Source organism: Cydia fagiglandana, chromosome Z, assembly GCF_963556715.1.
Source record: "Cydia fagiglandana chromosome Z, ilCydFagi1.1, whole genome shotgun sequence".
NCBI lineage: Eukaryota > Metazoa > Arthropoda > Insecta > Lepidoptera > Tortricidae > Cydia > Cydia fagiglandana.
Window position 1 is genome coordinate 10,003,460 of NC_085959.1, and position 24,133 is coordinate 10,027,592.

General features: G+C 37.7%; 1 protein-coding gene across 2 annotated transcripts in view; it reads left to right on the forward strand.

Moving 5' to 3' along the window:
• Nucleotides 1–545: 545 nt before the first annotated feature.
• LOC134678325 (FK506-binding protein 2) overlaps nt 546–24,133 on the forward strand; it is an 88,445-nt gene continuing 64,857 nt past the window's right edge. Inside the window, exon 1 of one of the 2 annotated variants that reach the window (XM_063536857.1) lies at nt 546–815. In XM_063536857.1, the coding sequence (XP_063392927.1) occupies nt 628–815 (188 nt within the window). In that variant the 5' untranslated portion in view covers nt 546–627. The remainder of the gene's footprint in view (nt 816–24,133) is intronic. The other variant, XM_063536856.1, reaches the window with a different exon arrangement.

Sequence of the window (24,133 nt, forward strand, 5' to 3'; positions counted from 1 at the left end):
TCATCATCATACGAGCTGTATTTGTACACCAAATTGACGTGGGCAATGTTGGCGCTACCCCCGGATATCTTTGCCCGCCCTCTAAAACGCCAAAAAAGTGGGTAAAACAATTTTTTTTTCCTTCAATGAAACTGATGCGTTTGATCACTATGGACGTGCTGAGCAATACAACGTCATATGATGTTACATTTTTTTTTAAGTGGGCAATGTTGGCTGTAATGACGGTACTGTGCGTACGTGGGATAAGTGTGTCCTTAGCTTAATTAACTATGAATGAAACTCATTTACAAGTAAGTATGCCAATCTAAGTAAAAATTTGACAATGACAGCAGAAGTTTACCACGTTGGAAAGTGGGGCGCGATGGTGCGTAGGATCGCGTCACCGTTCGCGTGGCAAACTCCGAACGGAGACGCGTAACCACTTCGTGTATCGCGATCGACAAAAACATAGCCGTCGCGCTTGCACCGTGGAGATAAGTGCGGCATGAGCGAGACGCAAACCCATCTATCTACGCAGCGGCTGCAAACTTTATTCAAGTTATCCACGGCGCGCGATTCAGTTGTTCCGTGTCCGTACTCGCGCTCGCACGCACCTCGCCTCCTCAAGAACTTTTCGTAAGTTTAGTCATGGCTCTCCGCTATGTGTTTGCCGTATTGGCACTGGCAGGTGCCACGTTCGCGGGCTCGGAGGTCACCGAACTGAAGGTCGAGAATGTCTACGTGCCTGAGGGCTGCACCGCGAAGTCTAAGAACGGCGATATGTTGACCATGCACTACACCGGCACTCTTGATGACGGCCACAAGTTTGACTCCAGGTAACCTTAAAGATCTTAAATATAGATGCCACGCCGAATTCCGGAGTGATAAGTCGTTGTACGCCGACCGCTCGCCATAACGTACATACAACAATTTCATTATCACATCACGGACAGCAAAAAACTTTAACCTACTTTACGCTTTATTTCGGTGCTCGTTACTAACTGTGATAATTTAATTACTATTGCACTATTTGCTGTAGTTCTGTGTATTTATTTTAGCTGTAATCAAGTTTAAGTGCCTATAGTAGAAGAGCCGGCCGCAAATTTTTTAACCGACTTGATACCACGATGAAATACACAATGGGAAACCATAAAAGTGATGCTAAGTCCGAATTCGATAGTCTGCCACGGCGGAACTTGCCGAAAGTACGAAAAAGAAGGCCACTTCCGGTGCGAAAAAAGGGGGCTGATTTAACCCATCTGATACCGAAATAATAATTATGGCAGCAGTTAGAAATTTACATGTAGACACATAAAAGCGAAGTCTGCCAGTATTTTTTTAGCCGGAAGTGCTTGGCAGACGCTCTCAAAGGTGGCCAACGGGACCCCTAATTTAACCCATCTGATACCACCATGAAACCAATTCCAGTCGGTAGGTATGAACCCTCATGTCAGGAATATATAAGTCTGCCAAGGCTATTCCTGCCGAAACACCTTGGCAGACGAGATTATGTAAGCAAGGTCGGCATCGGTTACCCTACACTAACCCATCTGATACCACCATGAAACCAATTCCAGTCAGTAGGTACGAACCCCCATTTTAGGAATATATAAGTCTGCCAAGGTTTTTCCTGCCGAAACACCTTGGCAGACGAGATTATAAGCACGATGACCATCGGTTACCGTACACTAACCCATCTGATACCGCCATGAAACCAATTCCAGTCGGTAGGTATGAACCCTCATTTCAGGAATATATAAGTCTGCCAAGGCTTTTCCTGCCGTAACACCGTGGCAGACGAGATTATGTAAGCAAGGTCGGCATCGGTTACCCTACACTAACCCATCTGATACCACCATGAAACCAATTCCAGTCGGTAGGTATGAACCCCCATTTTAGAAATATATAAGTCTGCCAAGGTTTTTCCTGCCGAAACACCTTGGCAGACGAGATTATAAGCAAGATGACCATCGGTTACCGTACACTAACCCATCTGATACCACCATGAAACCAATTCTAGTCGGTAGGTATGAACCCTCATTTCAGGAATTTATAAGTCTGCCAAGGCCTTTCCTGCCGAAACACCTTGACAGACGAGATTATGTAAGCAGCATCCGCATCCGAGGGATCCGTATTTTGGAATTATACAGATTACGGACATTATTAATAGCTGTAGGCTTATTTATTACTTTATGATTATACATATTTGTATATTATTATGTTATTAATAAAATATATTTATAATTTATTAAACCTAAACTTAATACATTGGGAATTCATTACCTGCTTACGGCAGTAGTAGGGATTAGTGGGTGAGTTCTGGCTCACTGAGCCAGGCCAACATTACAGTCCCTCCCCCTTTTTTCCCTTGTTGAGGCCCTGCAACCTTGCCTTGAACCCAAACTAATGTCATTGTAGCTCGAATCTAACCTAATCTATTTTTATTGCTTTTAAAATATTTCAATTATCTACTTTTGCAAAGTTAAATGTTGTAATCTCTATTTCGCAAAATGGAATTTTAATGTGACTTTAATGTATGTGCAGTCTACTTAGTAATTGGGTTTAAAGATATAAAAACACACATTTTATTTCCTATCCTAAGTATCCTATCCTAAGTTTATTCAAATAATATTCTGAACATATATAGTAACATCATTACTTATTCTGTGTACAGTGGAGAAAACGAATGAAATCATGCAATTTGATTTTGCTATTTTTAAATAAAGAGTAACTAAACAGTATTTTCCACAGTTGTTGGTAATGATACCATCTCTTACAATTTCTCTTCATGAACATTTTATGATACCTAACCTAACCTTCCAGTTTTCGCCCGAATTAATCAAAAAATTCACCATTTACACCAATCAAATAGAAAACGGGTCCGTGTCCGAATTCGCGATGTCGAGTCCGGGTCCGCGTCCGGGTCCAGGTTCAGGTAGAAGTCGAATTCAAAATCTTGCTTCTTTTGCCAGTGGGGTAACTTGCTTAACAATCAATTAGAAAAAGACAAGTCGTCGAGGAGTTCCGTTCTGATCACCATCAGCAATACCACTTCATCAAATGCCACTGTTCTTAATGTAAATCCTTGTTTGCCTGATGAAAATACAAAAGTCACTATACAATGCCATTCAGATTTGTAGAGTTCCCTCGATTCCTTATGTGTCCCATCATTAGAACTTGAGCTTGACGAAAATGTGACTTAAAAACCTAACGTGCTTAACAAACATAACGAAGAGGACAAATCCCCAAACATGAGCTATGCGTCGTTGAAGAGTTCCATTCTGATCATCATCAGCAGTTTCACTTCATCAAATGTCACAATTTTGAATGTAAATGCTTGGTTTGTTTATAAAAACACCAGTATCACTATATGTTAGGGTGGTTCAAAAAACATTTTTTTTTCCTAAGGGGCACCCCCTTATTTAGTTACACTTATTATGTTGATAAAATACACCAAGTTTCGTAATTTATCTCAACTACAAGGGGACGCCTCACCACGTTGAAATTTTGTAAGTTGTTTGAAACCCAAAAAAAAGAGTATTATTCAGAATTTTATTTAAATATCTGGTTTCACACTATTTGCACATGTGATGTATAAGTTTTGAAGTAGAAAAACATTTTCTTTCAAAATAATATATTTTAAATCACACTTTCAAATAATGTGAAAACTACTACTTACATAAAAATCTAAAAAATAGTAACTTATTTTTTTTGGATTTCATACAATTTGAAAAATTTCTAAGTGTTTGAGCACCCCCTTGTAGTTAAGATAAGATTACAAACTTGGTGTATTTTGTCAACATAATAAATGTAACAAAATAAGGGGGTGCCGCTTCTTCTAGCTAGAGTTTGAATTTTTCCCATACAAACGTGAACCACCCTACTACTATATGTAGCACAACGTCCTGAGTGGCGCAGGCTGGTGCATGACAAAGTGCGCGATTTCGAGAAGCAACGTAAAGTTGACCTCGACACAACGCGATGATCTGAAAGCGCGCCAGCCTGCTTCCGTTCACTACCACTATGTGGCTGGTGTTCTCACGTGCCCTCAATGTGCGCGGAGGTTCACCTCCAAGATCGGCTATGTCAGCCATATTCGGGCGCACGAGTGCCGAGCTAACTAGGAGTCGAAGTGGTCGCCATGGTCGAAATCGGCCGGAAGGATCATCATCATCATTTCATTCACCTAGAAGATTTGAAGAGTGCCCTCGATTCCTCATAAATCTCACCATCAGAATTGGGTTTTGACAAAGACGGAACCAATCTGTATGTATATACTTACAAGTTACAACTCATCTAAAAAAAGAATTTTCAAAATCGATCCCGAAATGACGGAGATATCAAACATTAAAAAAACATTTTCATAAATCATTTATTTTATTTTTCGTGATAAACTTAGTGTACATACAAAAGTAACATGCAAGGCTTTTAATACAAACATAATTACAAATTGTTTACCACGAAATGGGCTCGCCTCAGCATAATGCTGACCCGAGAGTCGGCGCTGGTCTTCCGGCGAGTCCATTTTGGTGGGCCACGATCGCAGCTGTACGGCACGGCCTCGTAGAACTGAACGCAATCATGCGGCGGCTGCCAGCGCCATCTGGCCTACGGGTGTGACAAATGACAGATAACCTAAAAGGCAATGCCGCGCAGACAGGGTGCTAACAATAACAATTGAGAATACTAGAACATTTCAAACATAAAACACATGGAATAACTGTGAAAACATTACAAATATTCGGATACAAACAAACAACATAAATACGAGGGACGTCTGAAAACTTCTAAGCCTAAGATACAAAAACACAATTTTCAAAGGTAAATCACTGTTTATTTTTCGATATAATCTCCTCCCAAATCAATGCACTTTTTACATTTTTTATATAGTGCTTTTAGCCCATTAAAAAATATTCTTTATTTTGCCCTTCAAAATGCTCCTCTACGGCCGCCTTCATCTCTTCGTCACTAGTAAATCGCTTTCCCCTCAACTCTTTCTTCAAATTATTGAATAGAAAATAGTCGCTAGGGGCTAGGTCGGGGCTGTACGGTGGGTGGTCGATTTCGTCAAAGCCAACTTCCTTCAAAGCACGCCTCGCAACATGAGCGGTGTGGACGGGTGCGTTGTCTTGCAAAAACAAAATTCCTTTCCTTAGTTTACCTCTCCTTTTTTCAACTATTGCTTGTCGTACCTGTCTTACAAGATCTGCATAATAAAGTGCATTTATTGTGGAACCCTTTTCTAAATAATCGATTAAAAGAATACCATCACAGTCCCAAAACACCGTAGCCATTAACTTAGAGGCCGACTTTTGCACTTTAAATTTCTTCGGCGGCCGTTCCCCCTTCTCAATCCACTGCATTGATTCGGACTTACACTCCGGGTCATACTGTCTGATCCATGTTTCATCGACAGTTACTATTCGGGAACAAACTTCGTCTATATTATCTTCGCACAAGTCTAAAAACGCCTGGGAAGTTTCAACACGACGTGCTTTATCGAAGGCAGTAAGCATTTTCGGCACCCAACGAGCACTAACTTTACTCATGTGCAAATGTTCGTGTAAAATTTCTCCGACTCGTTCTTTACTTATACCTAGGACCTCAGCTATTTGCCAAACCTTAATTCTTCTATCTTCCAATACCAACTTTTTGACTTTGGCTACGTTTTCTTCGGTCACTACCGATATTGGCCGCCCTGAGCGGGGGTCGTCTTCGATGGATTCCCGCCCGAGTTTAAATAAGCGACTCCACTTTTTGACTGTGGCATAAGAAGGCCCAGAAGCACCGTAAATAATAGCCATTTCCTCAAAAATACACTGCGGTGATTTTTCACTTTTTGTAAGGAACTTAATTACAGCACGATGCTCAATTTTCGTAATATTCGCTGGTAATTCACACATTATGTAGTTTCTAGTTGAATATCTCGAAACAGAATAATAAAAATCTGACATATTGTTTTCTTAATAATTTATTTTTAAATGGCCTTTCTAGCGGCCAGTATCATAAACACATATACAACCTCGAAATACCTTAGGCTTATAAGTTTTCAGACGTCCCTCGTAAATAAGAACACACGTGATTAACGTTAAAAAAGGTTACCAAACACACTGTTTATTCTGTTTACCAAAGTGAGAAGTGAAGGAGAGATCAAGAAAATATCTCTTACATAAAAGGCAGATAAAACACACGCGCAAACAGACAGCGATAAAGAAGGGATATGACAGCAAAACTATACATACAGACGCATTGGGTTACTTACAGTGAGGAAAGGACATAAAAACAGGTATTTATTATTATACAATTGCTTGCTATTTAGGACATACATATTAAAATTCAATCTAAAAATATTCTATTTATAATTATAATTACCTTAATATAATTATTGACGAGTAGTTATATTCGCCAGTAATTACCTTATACGGCCCCGACACTATCATTAGCAATGACATGAAATTTCATGACGCTCCAGCGTTTAGTCCAGTCAGGTCATGACATTCCTAAATCTCCCCACACACTTATCAGTATTTCTATCAGTATTTTCATCATTACCTTTCACGGGGAATTTTAAGTTATTATTTTCCTAACCGTTCTTAGTTATGTTGTAGTGTACGTTTTGAAGAACACAAAACCAAGACATTATTCAATCAATCATCGATTCAAATATTTCTAACCTCTCGTAATTATACTATGTACTGTGGCAACTCTATGCCCGATGAGCCAGAAAAATGTAGAAAAAGAAATAGTTAATTAATAAGAATATTTATTTGTTTCAACCTTTTCGTGCGTGCGTGACTGTGTGAAAGATTGGTAGTTAAAAAATGTATCCAAATATTTTTTTTTATTCTTACCACGAACCGGGAATTAAACTATTCTTAGAGTACAATCAGCATCATATAGTAGGTAGCATCCAAAGTACCTATTCAAATAGTTCGGTACGCCATACATACCTATTATATGGTGAACCGAACTATTTGAATACTTTGGATGCTACCTACTATGCGACGCTGACTGTACCTACTGGATTCTTCTGTTATGTAAGAATGTATAATTTGGTTAAGAAAAAAGGTACCTGATATGTAGGGATTGCAATCCGGTCCGGCGGATCCGGTAATCCGGCCGGATCCGGCACATTTTTCAAGATACCGGATCCGGCAAAATTCACCGGATCCGGTCTTGGATCCGGTAAAGTGAATCAAAGCGCTAAAATATAAAATAACAGCTTAAAACACTGCTAAAATTTAAAAGTTCTCGCCAATATTCGAATTTTCTCGCTCGCAAACAGCAACACAACAACTTGTTTGTTAGTTGACGCAAGTCTTCTAGCCGACGAAATATGTGTAGTCGTAGCGTTGAGATTTCCGTGCACCGTAAGTACTGGATTAGTTTATATTCAATTTATTGTGTTATTTCATTGTAATTTAATGTACATGTTATTTCGTTTTATTTTGTACAAACCATTATAGCCCACTTTAAGACACAGGTTTTTGGGGTATCCGAAATACTAATACTTGTACATAATTATGTTATATATTAAAAAAGTGGTTAGGATTTTGCTGATTAAAACTAGTCGGGGTTTCTGCGGTTGACCTGACGTTTAGTAAAAACAATATCTGTGGAGGTTCGAAGTAAGGAGGTATAAAAAAAAGAGTCCGTCATAAAGCAAGTTCAAACGGGATAGTCTTATATGGAAAATTCAACCATAAACACTAACTATTCATTCTCAATTAGTCATAAAACTTTTTAAGCTTTACAGGCCTGATTTAGTTAATATGTTTTATCCTTCTTACAAATACATAAGTCAAAATGAGAGATAAAGACCAAAACGAGAAGATCAAAACTATTCATAGCTAATTCAGGCCAGTAACGCGTTTATAAATAATGCCATAAACCAGAGAGTTTACTTATAGGATAGATGCATACTTACAACATGTTATTATATAAGGCCATATACAGAATATACAAAATAGGGATGTTGGCCATATTTAAAAAAAAATTGAACTCTATGCACGAAATAAAACGCAAAAGGGAATATTACGCAAAAGTCGGCGTAGGGTCCACTAGCAAATTCAGAGGGTCTACTTCGAAATGCGAAAATCGAAATTTCGTTATCAGTCTCTAACGCTCGAATACTCAAGAGTGATATAAAGAGGCAGAAAACGAAATTACGCGGTAAGCCCTCGGTATGTGCTAGAGGCGCCCCCTACGCAGAGTATTGCGTAATATTATTCTATTTCCCTGAATAGGGAATATTACTCGAAACTCTGCGTAGGGGGCGCCACTACCACAATCCATCACAATCTGGGGGTCTACCGCGAAACACGAAATTTCGTTATCTAACCTCTCTATCACTTTCATCATCATCATCCTCACTTTTGCATATTCGAACGATAAAGAGGCAGATAACTAAATTTAGATTTTCGCGTTTCCCGGTAAAAATATAATTAAATTGTTGTAAACAACATAAAATAAAAGGTTTTTAATTTTTATTTCATGTATGGAAACTTTTAGAAAAGGACAGAGATTTTCTTTGTGCATCGTATTCTGCATGTTTTCCTTTTTTCTTAAGAGTCAAGTGAAAATAAACTTTAGAGCAATGATAATAGAGTAGGTATACTTCACTTATTGATTTAAATGCCAGTAATGATTCTTGTTAGTATAAAACCTTCTTCTAAAGTACTTTAAATGACGGAATGAGGGATTAGAGTGATGCGCTCCACTCACTATCAGTATAATGTCATTATTTTGACATTTCTTCAAAAATATTAAAAATGTTTAATAACTTCATTATCGTCCATCATTTCACTGTCAGTATAATGTCATTTCTAGTATCATTACTTTGACATAACTCCAATACTGACGGAAATTATTAAAATAAACTTCATTACTTGCCGTCATTCCTTCATGACACTCCCTACACTATCACTAAAAACGTCATTCCGTCAAAGTAATGTCAGTATCCATGATAGTGTCGGGGCCGTATTAAAAGCAACTAGTGTCATGCCTTAAAGTTTCCTGTTGCCGCTGGTGTTGTAGTGTGAATATTTTGAGTTTGGCTTTAAAACTTATAATACTTTCTAGGTTCCTGAGAGGGGGTGGAATGTTATTCCAGCAACGGGTGGCCATGTACTTGAAACTCCCACGGAAGGCAGCTGTAGCATGTCGAGGAGTTACCAACTGCACGCTGCAATTACGTGCGCCAAGTGATCTACGAGTGGACATCCAAGACAACTTCTCAAAAAGATATGACGGAGATTTGTATTTTACAATGCCGAATAGAAAGCTAGATGAAGCTTTCGACGGTGCAGCATTTTAAGAACACTGTGTTTATTTAAGAAAGGAGTCACATGGCCTCTAGGTGGGATATTGAAGCAGAACCGGGCGCAAGCATTTTGCACCCTCTGTATAAGTCGCTTTGTTTTTGATAGGAGACGTGGACCATACACTAAATCCATATAATTTAATTTGGAAAGAACAAGAGCTTCAACTAACTGAGTGCGCAAGGTTTCGTTGATAAATGGTCCTATATTAAAATAAGAGAATGACAAACCTAAAAAATATATATGATGTACATTATCATGCAATCTTCCACCGAAAATTGGTTTGAACGAGATCTAGTAGGTAGTGTTTTTTAATCGTCATAAATCGTAAACCGCAATTTTGTTATGTTGCTTGCTGCTACGGAACCCTTCATGGGCGAGTCCGACTCACACTTGGCCGCTTTTTGGGTTTGCTTTATTATTGTTTTTGTATTATTGAAGTGAAAACTTCTTTAGCGGCGCTGAGCACTTTTTAAGGTGGGGAAAAAATGATACGACGAGACAGCGTAACGCGTAACACGCTGACGTCATGGGTGACGGACAATGTTCATCATCATCATCTCAGCCATAAGACGTCCGCTGCTGAACATAGGCCTCCCCCTTGGACCTCCATTCGTACCGGTTGGAAGCGACCCGCATCCAGCGTCTTCCGGCGGCCTTAACAAGGTCGTCCGTCCATCTTCTGGGTGGACGCCCTACGCTGCGCTTGCTAGTCCGTGGTCTCCACTCAAGCACTTTTCGACCCCATCGGCCATCTTCTCTGCGCGCAATGTGGCCTGCCCATTGCCACTTCAGCTTGCTAATCCGGTGGGCTATGTCGGTAACTTTAGTTCGTCTACGGATCTCCTCATTTCTGATTCGATCACGCAGAGAAACTCCGAGCATAGCCCTCTCCATAGCTCGTTGAGCGACTTTGAATTTTGAGATGAGGCCGATAGTGAAAAACTACGTTTCGGAGCCGTAAGGCATCACTGATAACACACATTGATTAAAGACTTTCGTCTTGAGGCACTGAGGTATGTCGGACAAAAAGACATTACGTAGTTTCCCGAACGCTGCCCAACCGAGTTGGATTCGGCGGTTAACCTCCTTCTCGAAGTTGGACCTACCTAATTGGACTACTTGTCCTAGGTAGATGTACGAGTCAACAACTTCGAGTACCGAGTTCCCAACAGAGACTGGGATGGGCACAACATTGGCATTTGACATAAGTTTCGTCTTGTCCATGTCCATTTTCAAGCCCACCCGTTGTGAAACTCGGTTGAGGTCATCGACCATCATGCTGAGTTCCTCCATCGACTTTGCCATGACTACGATACCATATCGCGATTATTTGCGCGCATATTTGCGATGATACGATATCGTCGGCAAACCAAAGGTGAGTGATGTATTCGCCGTTGATGTTGATGCCAAGTCCTTGCTTGGAGGCGTCTTCCATTACGGCAGTATACAGTTTCGGAGAGATAACGTCTCCCTGCCTTACACCTCTTTGCAATAGAATCACCTTCGCACTCTGCTCCTGACTCGGACCGACATGGTGGCGTAACTATACAAACACTTCAACACTTCGATGTACCGATAGTCAATATTGTATCGCTGAAGAGACTCAAGCAGTCTAGAGGCTAGTTTAGATCTCGTTCAAACCAATTTTCGGTGGAAGTTTGCATGATAATGTACATCATATATATTTTTTAGTTTTGTCATTCTCTTATTTTAGAAATTAAAGGGGGGGGGGGGGGTGCACGCAATTTACCACTTTGGAAGTGTCTCTCGCGCAAACTATTCAGTTTAGAAAACAATTATATTAGAAACCTCAATATCATTTTTGAAGACCTATCCATAGATACCCCACACGTATGGGTTTAATGAAAAAGAAATTTTAAGTTTCAGTTCTAAGTATGGGGGACCCCCAAAATTTATTGTATTTATTTTCTATTTTTGTGTTAAAATCTTAATGCGGTTCACAGAATACATCTACTTACCAAGTTTAAACAGTTCTTGTAGTTTCGGAAAAAAGTGGGTGTGACATACGGACGGACAGACACACAGACAGACAGACAGACATGACGAATCTATAAGAGTTCCGTTTTTTGCCATTTGACTACGAAACCCTATAAAGGAGGTATTAATTCGGTTTTTTTTAATGTTTGATATCTCCGTCATTTCGGGATCGATTTTGAAAATTCTTTTTTTAGTTGAGTTGTAACTTGTAAGTATATACATACAGATTGGTTCCGTCTTTGTCAAAACCCAGTTCTGAGGGTGAGATTAAGGAGGAATCGAGGGCACTCTTCAAATCTTGTAGGTATACATATAGTAGTAGGGTGGTTCACGTTTGTATGGGAAAAATTCAAACTCTAGCTAGAAGAAGCGGCACCCCTTATTTTGTTACACTTATTATGTTGACAAAATACACCAAGTTTGTAATCTTATCTTAACTACAAGGGGGTGCTCAAACACTTAGAAATTTTCAAATTGTATGAAATCCAAAAAAATTAAGTTACTATTTTTTAGATCTTTATGTCTCTCTCTCTTCAATCGGTCCCTCATTGCTGAGGATCGTGACTCCGTTTGATTCCGTCAACTAGTTGTCTCCATCGGTCCCGTTCTGTAGCTTGGTGGAGTGCGTCGCTGACAGGTATTTTTAGTTCCTCCGCTATTTGGTCCGACCATCGTTTGGGACTTCTACCCCTAGGCCTTTTTCCCTCTATTTTACCGGTCACGATAAGGCGTTCCAAATTGCTGGTATACCTGAGTGCGTAGATGTTTAAGTAAGTAGTAGTTTTCACATTATTTGAAAGTGTGATTTAAAAGATATTATTTTGAAAGAAAATGTTTTTCTACTTCAAAACTTATACATCACATGTGCAAATAGTGTGAAACCAGATATTTAAATAAAATTCTGAATAATACTCTTTTTTTTGGATTTCAAACAACTTACAAAATTTCAACGTGGTGAGGCGTCCCCTTGTAGTTGAGATAAATTACGAAACTTGGTGTATTTTATCAACATAATAAGTGTAACTAAATAAGGGGGTGCCCCTTAGGAAAAAAAAATGTTTTTTGAACCACCCTAACATATAGTGATACTGGTGTTTTTATAAACAAACCAAGCATTTACATTCAAAATTGTGACATTTGATGAAGTGAAACTGCTGATGATGATCAGAATGGAACTCTTCAACGACGCATAGCTCATGTTTGGGGATTTGTCCTCTTCGTTATGTTTGTTAAGCACGTTAGGTTTTTAAGTCACATTTTCGTCAAGCTCAAGTTCTAATGATGGGACACATAAAGAATCGAGGGAACTCTACAAATCTGAATGGCATTGTATAGTGACTTTTGTATTTTCATCAGGCAAACAAGGATTTACATTAAGAACAGTGGCATTTGATGAAGTGGTATTGCTGATGGTGATCAGAACGGAACTCCTCGACGACTTGTCTTTTTCTAATTGATTGTTAAGCAAGTTACCCCACTGGCAAAAGAAGCAAGATTTTGAATTCGACTTCTACCTGAACCTGGACCCGGACGCGGACCCGGACTCGAGATCGCGAATTCGGACACGGACCCGTTTTCTATTTGGTTGGTGTAAATGGTGTTGGTGAATTTTTTGATTAATTCGGGCGAAAACTGGAAGGTTAGGTTAGGTATCATAAAATGTTCATGAAGAGAAATTGTAAGAGATGGTATCATTACCAATAACTGTGGAAAATACTGTTTGGTTACTCTTTATTTAAAAATAGCAAAATCAAATTGCATGATTTCATTCGTTTTCTCCACTGTACACAGAATAAGTAATGATGTTACTATATATGTTCAGAATATTATTTGAATAAACTTAGGATAGGATACTTAGGATAGGAAATAAAATGTGTGTTTTTATATCTTTAAACCCAATTACTAAGTAGACTGCACATACATTAAAGTCACATTAAAATTCCATTTTGCGAAATAGAGATTACAACATTTAACTTTGCAAAAGTAGATAATTGAAATATTTTAAAAGCAATAAAAATAGATTAGGTTAGATTCGAGCTACAATGACATTAGTTTGGGTTCAAGGCAAGGTTGCAGGGCCTCAACAAGGGAAAAAAGGGGGAGGGACTGTAATGTTGGCCTGGCTCAGTGAGCCAGAACTCACCCACTAATCCCTACTACTGCCGTAAGCAGGTAATGAATTCCCAATGTATTAAGTTTAGGTTTAATAAATTATAAATATATTTTATTAATAACATAATAATATACAAATATGTATAATCATAAAGTAATAAATAAGCCTACAGCTATTAATAATGTCCGTAATCTGTATAATTCCAAAATACGGATCCCTCGGATGCGGATGCTGCTTACATAATCTCGTCTGTCAAGGTGTTTCGGCAGGAAAGGCCTTGGCAGACTTATAAATTCCTGAAATGAGGGTTCATACCTACCGACTAGAATTGGTTTCATGGTGGTATCAGATGGGTTAGTGTACGGTAACCGATGGTCATCTTGCTTATAATCTCGTCTGCCAAGGTGTTTCGGCAGGAAAAACCTTGGCAGACTTATATATTTCTAAAATGGGGGTTCATACCTACCGACTGGAATTGGTTTCATGGTGGTATCAGATGGGTTAGTGTAGGGTAACCGATGCCGACCTTGCTTACATAATCTCGTCTGCCACGGTGTTACGGCAGGAAAAGCCTTGGCAGACTTATATATTCCTGAAATGAGGGTTCATACCTACCGACTGGAATTGGTTTCATGGCGGTATCAGATGGGTTAGTGTACGGTAACCGATGGTCATCGTGCTTATAATCTCGTCTGCCAAGGTGTTTCGGCAGGAAAAACCTTGGCAGACTTATATATTCCTAAAATGGGGGTTCGTACCTACTGACTGGAATTGGTTTCATGGTGGTATCAGATGGGTTAGTGTAGGGTAACCGATGCCGACCTTGCTTACATAATCTCGTCTGCCAAGGTGTTTCGGCAGGAATAGCCTTGGCAGACTTATATATTCCTGACATGAGGGTTCATACCTACCGACTGGAATTGGTTTCATGGTGGTATCAGATGGGTTAAATTAGGGGTCCCGTTGGCCACCTTTGAGAGCGTCTGCCAAGCACTTCCGGCTAAAAAAATACTGGCAGACTTCGCTTTTATGTGTCTACATGTAAATTTCTAACTGCTGCCATAATTATTATTTCGGTATCAGATGGGTTAAATCAGCCCCCTTTTTTCGCACCGGAAGTGGCCTTCTTTTTCGTACTTTCGGCAAGTTCCGCCGTGGCAGACTATCGAATTCGGACTTAGCATCACTTTTATGGTTTCCCATTGTGTATTTCATCGTGGTATCAAGTCGGTTAAAAAATTTGCGGCCGGCTCTTCTACTACTACTTAGTCGTAATATGCAAATGCGACAGTATAGAATTTGTTTGTTCGTTAAAAACTCATTATGTTAAGCACCTTGTACATGTGACTAATGAAATCGTTTTAGCAATCACAAGGTCTTTAATTTAGATAAATCGACTGATAAAATATGATTTAATGATTACCCCGCTTAGCTAGAGATGGGTAGTGAGTAAATACTCACAGGTAAATACCGAGTAAATACTCAGTATTTACTCAATATACCCGTATTTACTCGTTTATACCCAAATTGGTGGGTATAAACTATTTAGAGTGCTGAAAGGGGCATATAAATTTGAAATATAGGTGTATTTTGTAAGCCGCTACTGGATTGAGTACTCAAAATTGTAAGAAATGTATTTTTAAGAGGGGCACTCCATACATGTAACTAATTGTCACAAAAAAAAATCTCAGAAACCAACAACATGTTGCACATCATTAAATGGGTCTTTAAAAATAACTGGAATGTTTCTAAGAACATTTTTGGATAAGTTGAATATTTTTGGAAAAAAATCATTTCGAAAGGCCAAAGTAATGTTTATCTCTCTATAACTTTAGAACCAAAGTTCAGAAAAAATATGAAAACATATTGGGAGATTAGCCGTATAATAAAGTACAAAAAACAATATTTTGAACATCCTCGCTTGAGCCATTTTTGAGTTTTCTTTAAAAAACCCTGAATAAAAGGTCGTAAGTGCCGCGTAAACACGCACTTTTGCGCGACATGCACTTATCTAGAACATCGGTAGAATTTAAGTTCTCTTATTTTTAAAGTAAATACCTTCTTATCTAAAACAAAATTGGTAACAAAATTTGCCTCTCACTAATAATTACCTTTTTTTCCTAAATTAAGCGTCCTCTATGCTTTTTATTTTATAGATATTGTTAATACACGTTAGCACTCTTCAATAAAAGACAATTTTGTTCTTAAATCTCACTTTTTGAATAATTTATAAGCAATCGTTTTTACCCACCTAAATGAGTAAATACGGGTATTTATCGGGTGCTTTGAGTAAATACCGAGTAAATACTCAGTATTTACTCACCCCTACCCATCTCTACGCTTAGCACATGTGCTGCGCTAAATTTATAATACCCATTAACGAGAGTTTTTTGTCCACGGATTTTCAGTAGGTATACCTAAGTAATAGGTGTTTTAGATAAACTGTAGCGTGGGTCTATTTTCGATGCCCGGAATATTTTAAACCGAATTAAGTAATTTCTAAAAGTAGGAAATAAAAAACTACTGTATTAAATAATTTGGCTAAAATTAAAGATTTAAAAATACTTCATGCGATGTTATTCCAATACCTTCTAGGTAGATAGAATTCAATAAATAAGACTGGTATTGCTTTACTTGTCTATTTTAAAACGTTAAATGCTTGGTATTATATCCAAATAGGTATACCTAATAGGTAGGTAACACCATGGGATTTATGGCATGGGGCTTATGGCATTTCATAAACGCGCTACAACTGCTACAAGACTCAATCTCAATTAGCTATTAGTCGCTTGTCTGCAATTTGGACTTAAGTATTTGTCAGAAAGGGATAAAATATCAATTAACTATTTGTGGCTTGTAAAGTTTTATGAATAAGAGAGTTAAGGCCTGTGCACACCGGCTGCGTGTGTGTGACGTGCACATGCGCATGCGGCGTTGTATTATACAGATCCTTATGAGAGACGGCACACCGCTTGTGTGTCGTGTGCGTGTGCGGCTCCAACATTTTAGCGCACGCTCACGTGCACGTCACGCATACGCCGGTGTACACACTACACAGGCCTTTAGTCTGTAATAAGTCCTGATTTACAAGGGGGTGCCCGAGCCACCCGACTGCCCAATGGTCCCCTACCTCCCCTACCTATGTAAAAAATAAAAACTTTATTTACACCATTTCCATATACCCACCTAATATACCGAAAAACATTATATAAGTAACAAAATTTGTCACTTTATTGAAGGCCTTATCTCTCAATAGCAAAACTGTCGACCGTGTGAATGTGAAACTGTCCTAACTTGATCTGCCTTATCATGTTAAGCCAGTTTCACACGGTTGCGGGCTGGTTCTACAACTTCTGGTAATCTAGTTCTCTAAGTTGAAGTAGGTACCTTTACTAAAAAAAACATAGTAAGGTTTTACGTAGAAATAGTTTTGCCCTAAACGTGTTAAAAAATCTAATATTACTTTGGTAACATCTAACTGGTATGACTATTCGTTGTAGGCATAGTGTCAAATTGCGGAGTTTTTCTATGTGACTTGATACGATACGGTAGTTTTAAAATTTCCCAGCCTTGTGAAACATAATTATCTACGCTTAAAAATCATAACTTTTCAATTCAACAGTCGTTAAAAAAAGCACAATATCAATTTGCAAACAAAACAAATTGGTTACATCCGTAGCTGTCGTTCATAAAATTAGCGAATATATGCATACATTAAAATACGACAAACACATTACGACAATTATTTTGAAGTTGAAGCGCGGGATATTTTGCCCCCCATAGTGCACTTGTGCTACGAGTTTCGAGAATATCCCGCGTAGAACTGTCAAGCGACTAAAATTTGTCGCTTTGACATTTGTCTGCCAGTCGCGGCTTTTTCTCGCCTGTCTTCTGTCGCGCCCATCACGTGCTAGCCGTGCTGAGGCGGCAGAGCGGCCTAAGTCGCCTTAGAATGCCTTATATTTGGTATAAATCATTATCAAAACAAAGATTTAGTAGCCACGATACATTCTTAGATCAATATAAACTTGTGTCAATGTATGCAATCGTGTAAACGCGGTATTTTCGTCTAATTCCGAAGTTCGTCTAAATAAAGTTAAAGTAAAGTTTAAGTTAAATTTCTCCTTGCAACCGGCATAGCATAGGTACGTCCAAATTGCTACAATTTAAGAAGATGTGGCAACGTGTGATTATCTCAAAGTTCAAAACTCCTGACTCCTTAACAGTCATGATCATAAACATGTATACACATTTTCACCTTATGCCAAAGGAGTAAGGGGAAAAAGTGTGTGTATGTTTATGACTGTGGGTGTAGGAGAGAACACCTCGTTTAATTACTGGGGCTAAATAATTCCAACCGTAGGCGCGCCGGAATAAACAACTTTAACCTATATATTCAGAAGTTACAGAAATTAATAAAAACTTATTAGGTCTTAGTCGCGACGGTTCGTTTTGTTTAATGATTACTTAGTAAAGATTTTCAGTATTCGTCTCGCTTTACGATTCTACTGGGTGACCTTAAAGATATAATACAACATTTTGTGATTATTTTTGCTCGGTTAATGACTAAAGTATATGTATAATGTATGTATAAGTACTTATTGAACTTTTAAAGTTCTTTGCATAAATATTTTTTCGAATCTTGCAAATTGCAATCATATTCAGTTTGGAAGTTCTTATAATTTTAGGTTTTCATGAATTTATTAGTGAACCTGCTTGTAAATTAGTTACATACTTACTGAAAAATCGTAACAGCAACATAAATAACTTATTTTGCTAGAAACTATGCCTGTTTAACGCTTTCCACTGAAAATTATGCCAATTATTATGCCTTTGAACCGGGGCCGGAATGGTTTGATTGTTTCCTTTTCTGCATTGTGTTGCAAGGAAACATCCGAGAAATATTTGTAAATTATTTCGACGAAACGAAGTCGTCATCAGATATGTATCTCGGAACGGCCAAGATACTCACACATATCTGAACACTGAACACGCCGCTGTTGTCATGACACCAGTGTGCATGTTCAGAATATTTTGAGCATGTGGGCCGCTCCGATATATCTGATGGCGACTGTAAGTAGAATGAAATAAAAACCCTCGCAGGGTTTTTATGTACGAGTGTAACAAATTTTGCCGCCCAGTGAAACACAATTTTTTTCACCACACCAACGCGAGGAAATTAACTACATACTAAATGTAAAACATCAAAACAAAATCAAATTCAAATGAACGTTATTAATTTTTTTTCTCATTATTTTTAAAGAATACAGAGAGCCTCTAGGTGTAGTGAAAATAAAAGTATTGTTTTTTCTCGCTATACCCCACAATGAATAGTAGGTATCTATATACTGGTTGGGATTGGGAACTTCGTGAATGCACATCGAATAGTTGTAGCTTTCGCTCGAGCCTTCTGAAGACGAACCTATTATCATAAATCTAATTAATTTTCAGTTTAAACTCACCAAGACTGGAACATAGTGTCTGTACAAGTGTACACCCATGTCACCCATAGATACATACCCTTAAGTAGTAAGTACTAATAAGTTTATTACGCCCGACTGAAAGTATTTCTTGTTCGAAAAACTTCAACTTAACTTAAAAATATATCTTGCATCACAAGGATAAAGCAAACTATTTTTATATAGGTATTGACCCACCATGATGCAAGTGTGACTCGAAGAAAAGGTATCGTTACTAAAGGTCAGCTCCCGAATCCGAGAGCAGTTGAAAGTGTTGAAACCGACAAAAGTCCTTCTGAACCATCTCACATGCCATTTGATTTTAAAACAAAGAGCGTTTACCTGTTTCCTTTTCTATCGCCCACTTTTTTTATAATGAAAAAACCTTGTATGCTATTAAGATGAATCAATTATTCAGAGCAGTTTGCTTGTGAACTGAGGATTTGTTTTAGATGCCGGATTTTCTCTAAATTTCTTTGTTTTCACGATTTTTGTATCCCTCTGTCAAGTTTGTATTTTTTCGGAACTTCCATAGAGTTTTTTTATTCTTCGGAGGCTTGTTTTATTCTCACAGTTACTAATTTTACATTAGTAAATGTTATTGACATAAAAAAAATACGGTTATTTTAGCTACTCTATAAAGTTTACCCACGAGCATGGATTCCAAACTACTTTTACTTTTATTATTTATTACTTTCTCAACTCTCTGTGTAGTAATGTTTCCAAATTAACCAGCACAGTTTTCTGAAGCAAGTTTTATTGAAACAAGCTCGAAAGAGCCGTGACGAGAAAGATGCCCTTTAATAACAAATAAGCTCAATCTCTAGCAATTTCTTTATTCAGCCAATACAATGTACCTATAACTTGAATAATGAGGTAAGACGTAAGCTAGAGGTAAGAACTTAAGAAGTCCAATTTGCTTTGTTTATGCTAGACGAAGACAATTAGAACGTCCACTTTCTTTTGTATCAAACACAAGCACGAATATTTTAGTCATTAAAGGAGGTACATTATCCTTGTATAAAACGTAATTAAAAACGTAATGGATAGCTTTTATTTGCTATAATTTTAAGTTAAAATGTAAGACAAACAGAAAGTAAAAGCGGCGTAGTGGCATCATGTAATATTTTCAACGTTACGATCTGTGTACCTAATGTGTAAAGACCTATAAGGAAATATTCGTTACTTCTGACTTCGAATAACGTTCTTGTTCTGAACTGAAAGGTTCAATGATAGCCGGTGGCAGTTTAAAAACTGATATTTTATTTTACTTAATTTTGATTGTTTATTAAACTGACGTGAAGGTTGACAAGTAAAACAGCCCGTTCACACAGAGTCTCCGTATTTACAGTACCCGTTTTAACAGATACAACAAAAAATTATGCTTTGTCCACACATAGGCACCGTATAACGTATCCGGCATTAACTGAGAGCCCAGATATATGACGGATACGTATTCCGTTCATCCAGTATTCGATGACAAAACGGAATGTCATAATTTAACGGACCGACATTTTTTACTGTATACTGAATAGTCGTGAATACTGTGTCATATGTGAAGTCGCTCATACAACTCCATACGCCATCAATGAAAAAACAACGTATACGATAAAACGGAACAGTAAAACGGAGACCCTGTGTGAACGGGCTGTAAGTATGCATCAGCCTTTCCATTGCCAGCAAACCAAGTGTCTCTGCTACTTTACCCATTAAATCAACTGATTGTTTTAATACCACCTACATCGTTTAAAAACAGCCTTAAATTTAGGGCTTCAGAGAGCGAAAACTATTAAGTCTTTTTGAATATTAGATGTTCCATTAAGTTCCTACATTGTATGTTGCTCGGACAACTCGGAGCTATAGTAGATATACAAAGCTTTTCATTTAACTATTTGGGCAAATGATTTAAGGCTAGTGGAGGGAAATCTCTCATCGTTTCTTTGTCTTATTCCAAGTCTATACTCGCATCGCCAAAAACGTTGCTTAAATTCGAAAGTCTTGGGAAACCCATTTTGTTTTCAGCACGCCAACTCCCGAAGGATACATATGCACTGCTCGGACGGACTCTGTATGCATGTTGCATTTGCTGTTTAAACTCTAAACAGCGATCCAACACGTTAGCCTACTGGCATTTTAAACTCAATGAACATCGAGTTAAGATTGAAATTGCTCTTTTATTTTTTTTAAAGTTACTGCACTTTAGTTTTGTGGGTGTGATTTGTTTACGAGTCGTCTCCGTCCGCTCCGTTAGGTCAGTGGGGTTAGTTAAAAATGGTAAACATGAAAATGTCAGTTGTTTTTATTGTTTTTGTCTTAAAGTTCAAAATGTATTACATTTATTAACCCCCTCTATACTCGTATTTTAAGTTGTATGCATCCTTTTAAATAGTTTTAGAGGAGTTTTGAGACTAAGGTGTTATCTATATATTTAACGGATAGTATGTAGTTTGTGTTAAGATATGTAACTCGATTTTGAGTAAGATTGAGAATGACGGTTAAAATTTGAGAGTTTTCCGTAGCACAGGTAATTAGGTATTCTATAATTTAAATGCAATTTCACGACTTAAGTAGCGTATATTTGTCTCATCTCAACCAAGGTACTTAGATACCTACATATTGTATTGTTTTATTGTACGGTCGGTTAAATAGTGAGAAACTGTGGCGGTACAGACAATTACATGTTTAAGAACCACCTTTCACTGCCATTGTTTTGAACCAAATGCAGTACTTTCCCGGAAAACGCATAAAACCTAATCACAATGGTATGAGAGTTTTAAAACTTGCGTTGAGGAAATTCTGCCATTCTAGGCCTAAAAAGCCGATACTATTAAAAGATTTTTACTACCAACGTAACATTTTGATCGATAAATACGTTGCTTGAGTAAGAAACACATTTAATGCTGACAACCGTAAATTATCGTAGTTACCGGTAATCTATAGGAATTATCAGGAACACAGCGTGCTAGTAATATTTACTTAATTATAATGAAGCTTAAAATAATGAAAATTAAATATATGTAATATAAGATTTGAAGCAAACATTTCAAAGTAGTCAAAGTACGGCATTCTGATTTAAAAAGTAATAACCTCACCAAACCAAAATATAATAGAACTTAGTTTTTCGTAGCGTCCGTCCATCGTTTGTGCATCATACAATCGACCTTTAGTATGTATAGGTATAAAAAAATGCATGGCTTAGTTGATGTGACGATATATTTCAGAATGTTAACCTAAGTAGGTAATCTAGTTACTTAATTACTTATGTACCGCGCGTATCGCAGGTGCGACGCTTCAGTGCAGCAGTTAAAAATGCCTGAATTCAATTTACAAGCCGTCACTGCTATTAAAAGGCGTTTTGTTGCTTTCAAACTACTTCACACTTTTTATCACCCATAAAATATGTACCAATGTACACATACGGCGGAAATGGTGGACGACGACAAATCATGATTTCGACGAGTCGCATTACAATGTTGAATGCAGTTTGCACTTTGCACGAATGATGAAGTTAAGTAAAATAAGAGTGACATTCCATTTCCAACTGCAGCTGCAATACTGTTCATTTTACTATGGAAACTCGTCGCTGTCATTGTCAATTTCCATAGAAAATGAACAGTATTGCAGCTGCAGTTGGAAATGGAATGTCACTTTAAGGGTAACATTCCATTTCCAATTCCAACAACCGCAGCTGCATTACTGTCAATTTTACTATGTAAATTGACAATGACAGCGACGCGTTTACGTTCAGTACTGGTAGTGCAGCTGCGGTTAGAAATGGAATGTTACCATAACAACAGACAATGGATTAGCGGCTAGGAGCCAGTTACAAATCGACGACTATAATAATGATTTCGTCATAATTTTTTCACAGTTGATGAAGAAGTGTTTGTAATTTGTATGTATATTTCACTGGCACGCCTATAGAATCAGCAGAGGAAGCAATGTGGCTTGGCGTTGCTTAAATATCTTATGTAATTTATACGCGCATTTCAACATATATTATCGCATTTAAGCATACAATTAAACATAACAATAACTTCATTAAAACGCGCGCAACGCTTTCATTACGCTAAGTCAACATTTCATACGGAAGCGTACCATTAAAAGCGAGTATAAAGATCATCATAGCCACGGTAATGCTGCCCACACACTTTATCTAAATCACTGGACCACATGAGTACTTTTCCATACGTAACTATTATGTAATATGAATCTTACCCGTTTGCGCCATGGAGAGAAAGCAGCTGGTATGGTTCAGTACTTGAAGTAAAAGTTTTAAAAACTTTGATGCTTTGCATGAAGTAATTGCATTGTTTTGTGCAGCGAGCATCTGTACGGTTACCATCAGTTTGTCACTGACATAAACGCCGTCGAGAACGTAATTTACTTTCTATACATCTCGCTCGCACTCTCATATTAGTGCGAGCGAGATGTATAGAAAGTAAATTACGTTCTCGACGGCGTTTATGTCAGTGACAAACTGATGGTAACCGTACTGTTCTACTTGAGTTTACTATATTGCCGCCCTCTGAAACGTTTATATGTTCACGTGATCGAAGAATATAAAAAAAATATGTCTGAGTAAATTATCGCTTACTTCAGCATAAGCTTTTAACCTTTAACTAAAAACATCGTATATTTATATTTGTTACATTAGCTGTAGACGGATAAAAAATTGACAAGTTTTTGTAAATATGATAACATTGTTAACCTTTTATTATAAGAGCAGTATATATATTTTTACTATAAAATACCCACTACACCAGGAACAAATAAGCATTCCAGACTATTTCCTATGGAAAGAACTTCATAGTTAACAGGCTATATTTTGTTCCTTTAACTGACGTTACCCTAGTTACCTACAGATTTTTTGTTTCCTATTTTATCTTATACCTTTAAACGAGCAATTCTTGTATATTTATTTATAGGTATGTATATTTCGGGGTACTCGGAAACGGCTCTAACGATTTCGATGAAAATTGCTATATGGGGGTTTTCGTGGGCAAAAAATCGATCTGGCTAGTTTTAATACGTTTTCCGAGCAAAGCTCGATCTCCCAGCTCCCAGATATTAAAATATAGTCTGTCACCAGAGACATGTAAACAATTCGATGACTATACTCATTCATCAAAATATATATTCGAAAAACATAAATAGATAGTATTTAATTACGCGATTACGTCGGAATTAAAGGTAAAAACAATGAAATTATATCGCGGTAGACCCGTTTGTGTAATTAAATATGTGTACAAAACGCGAGA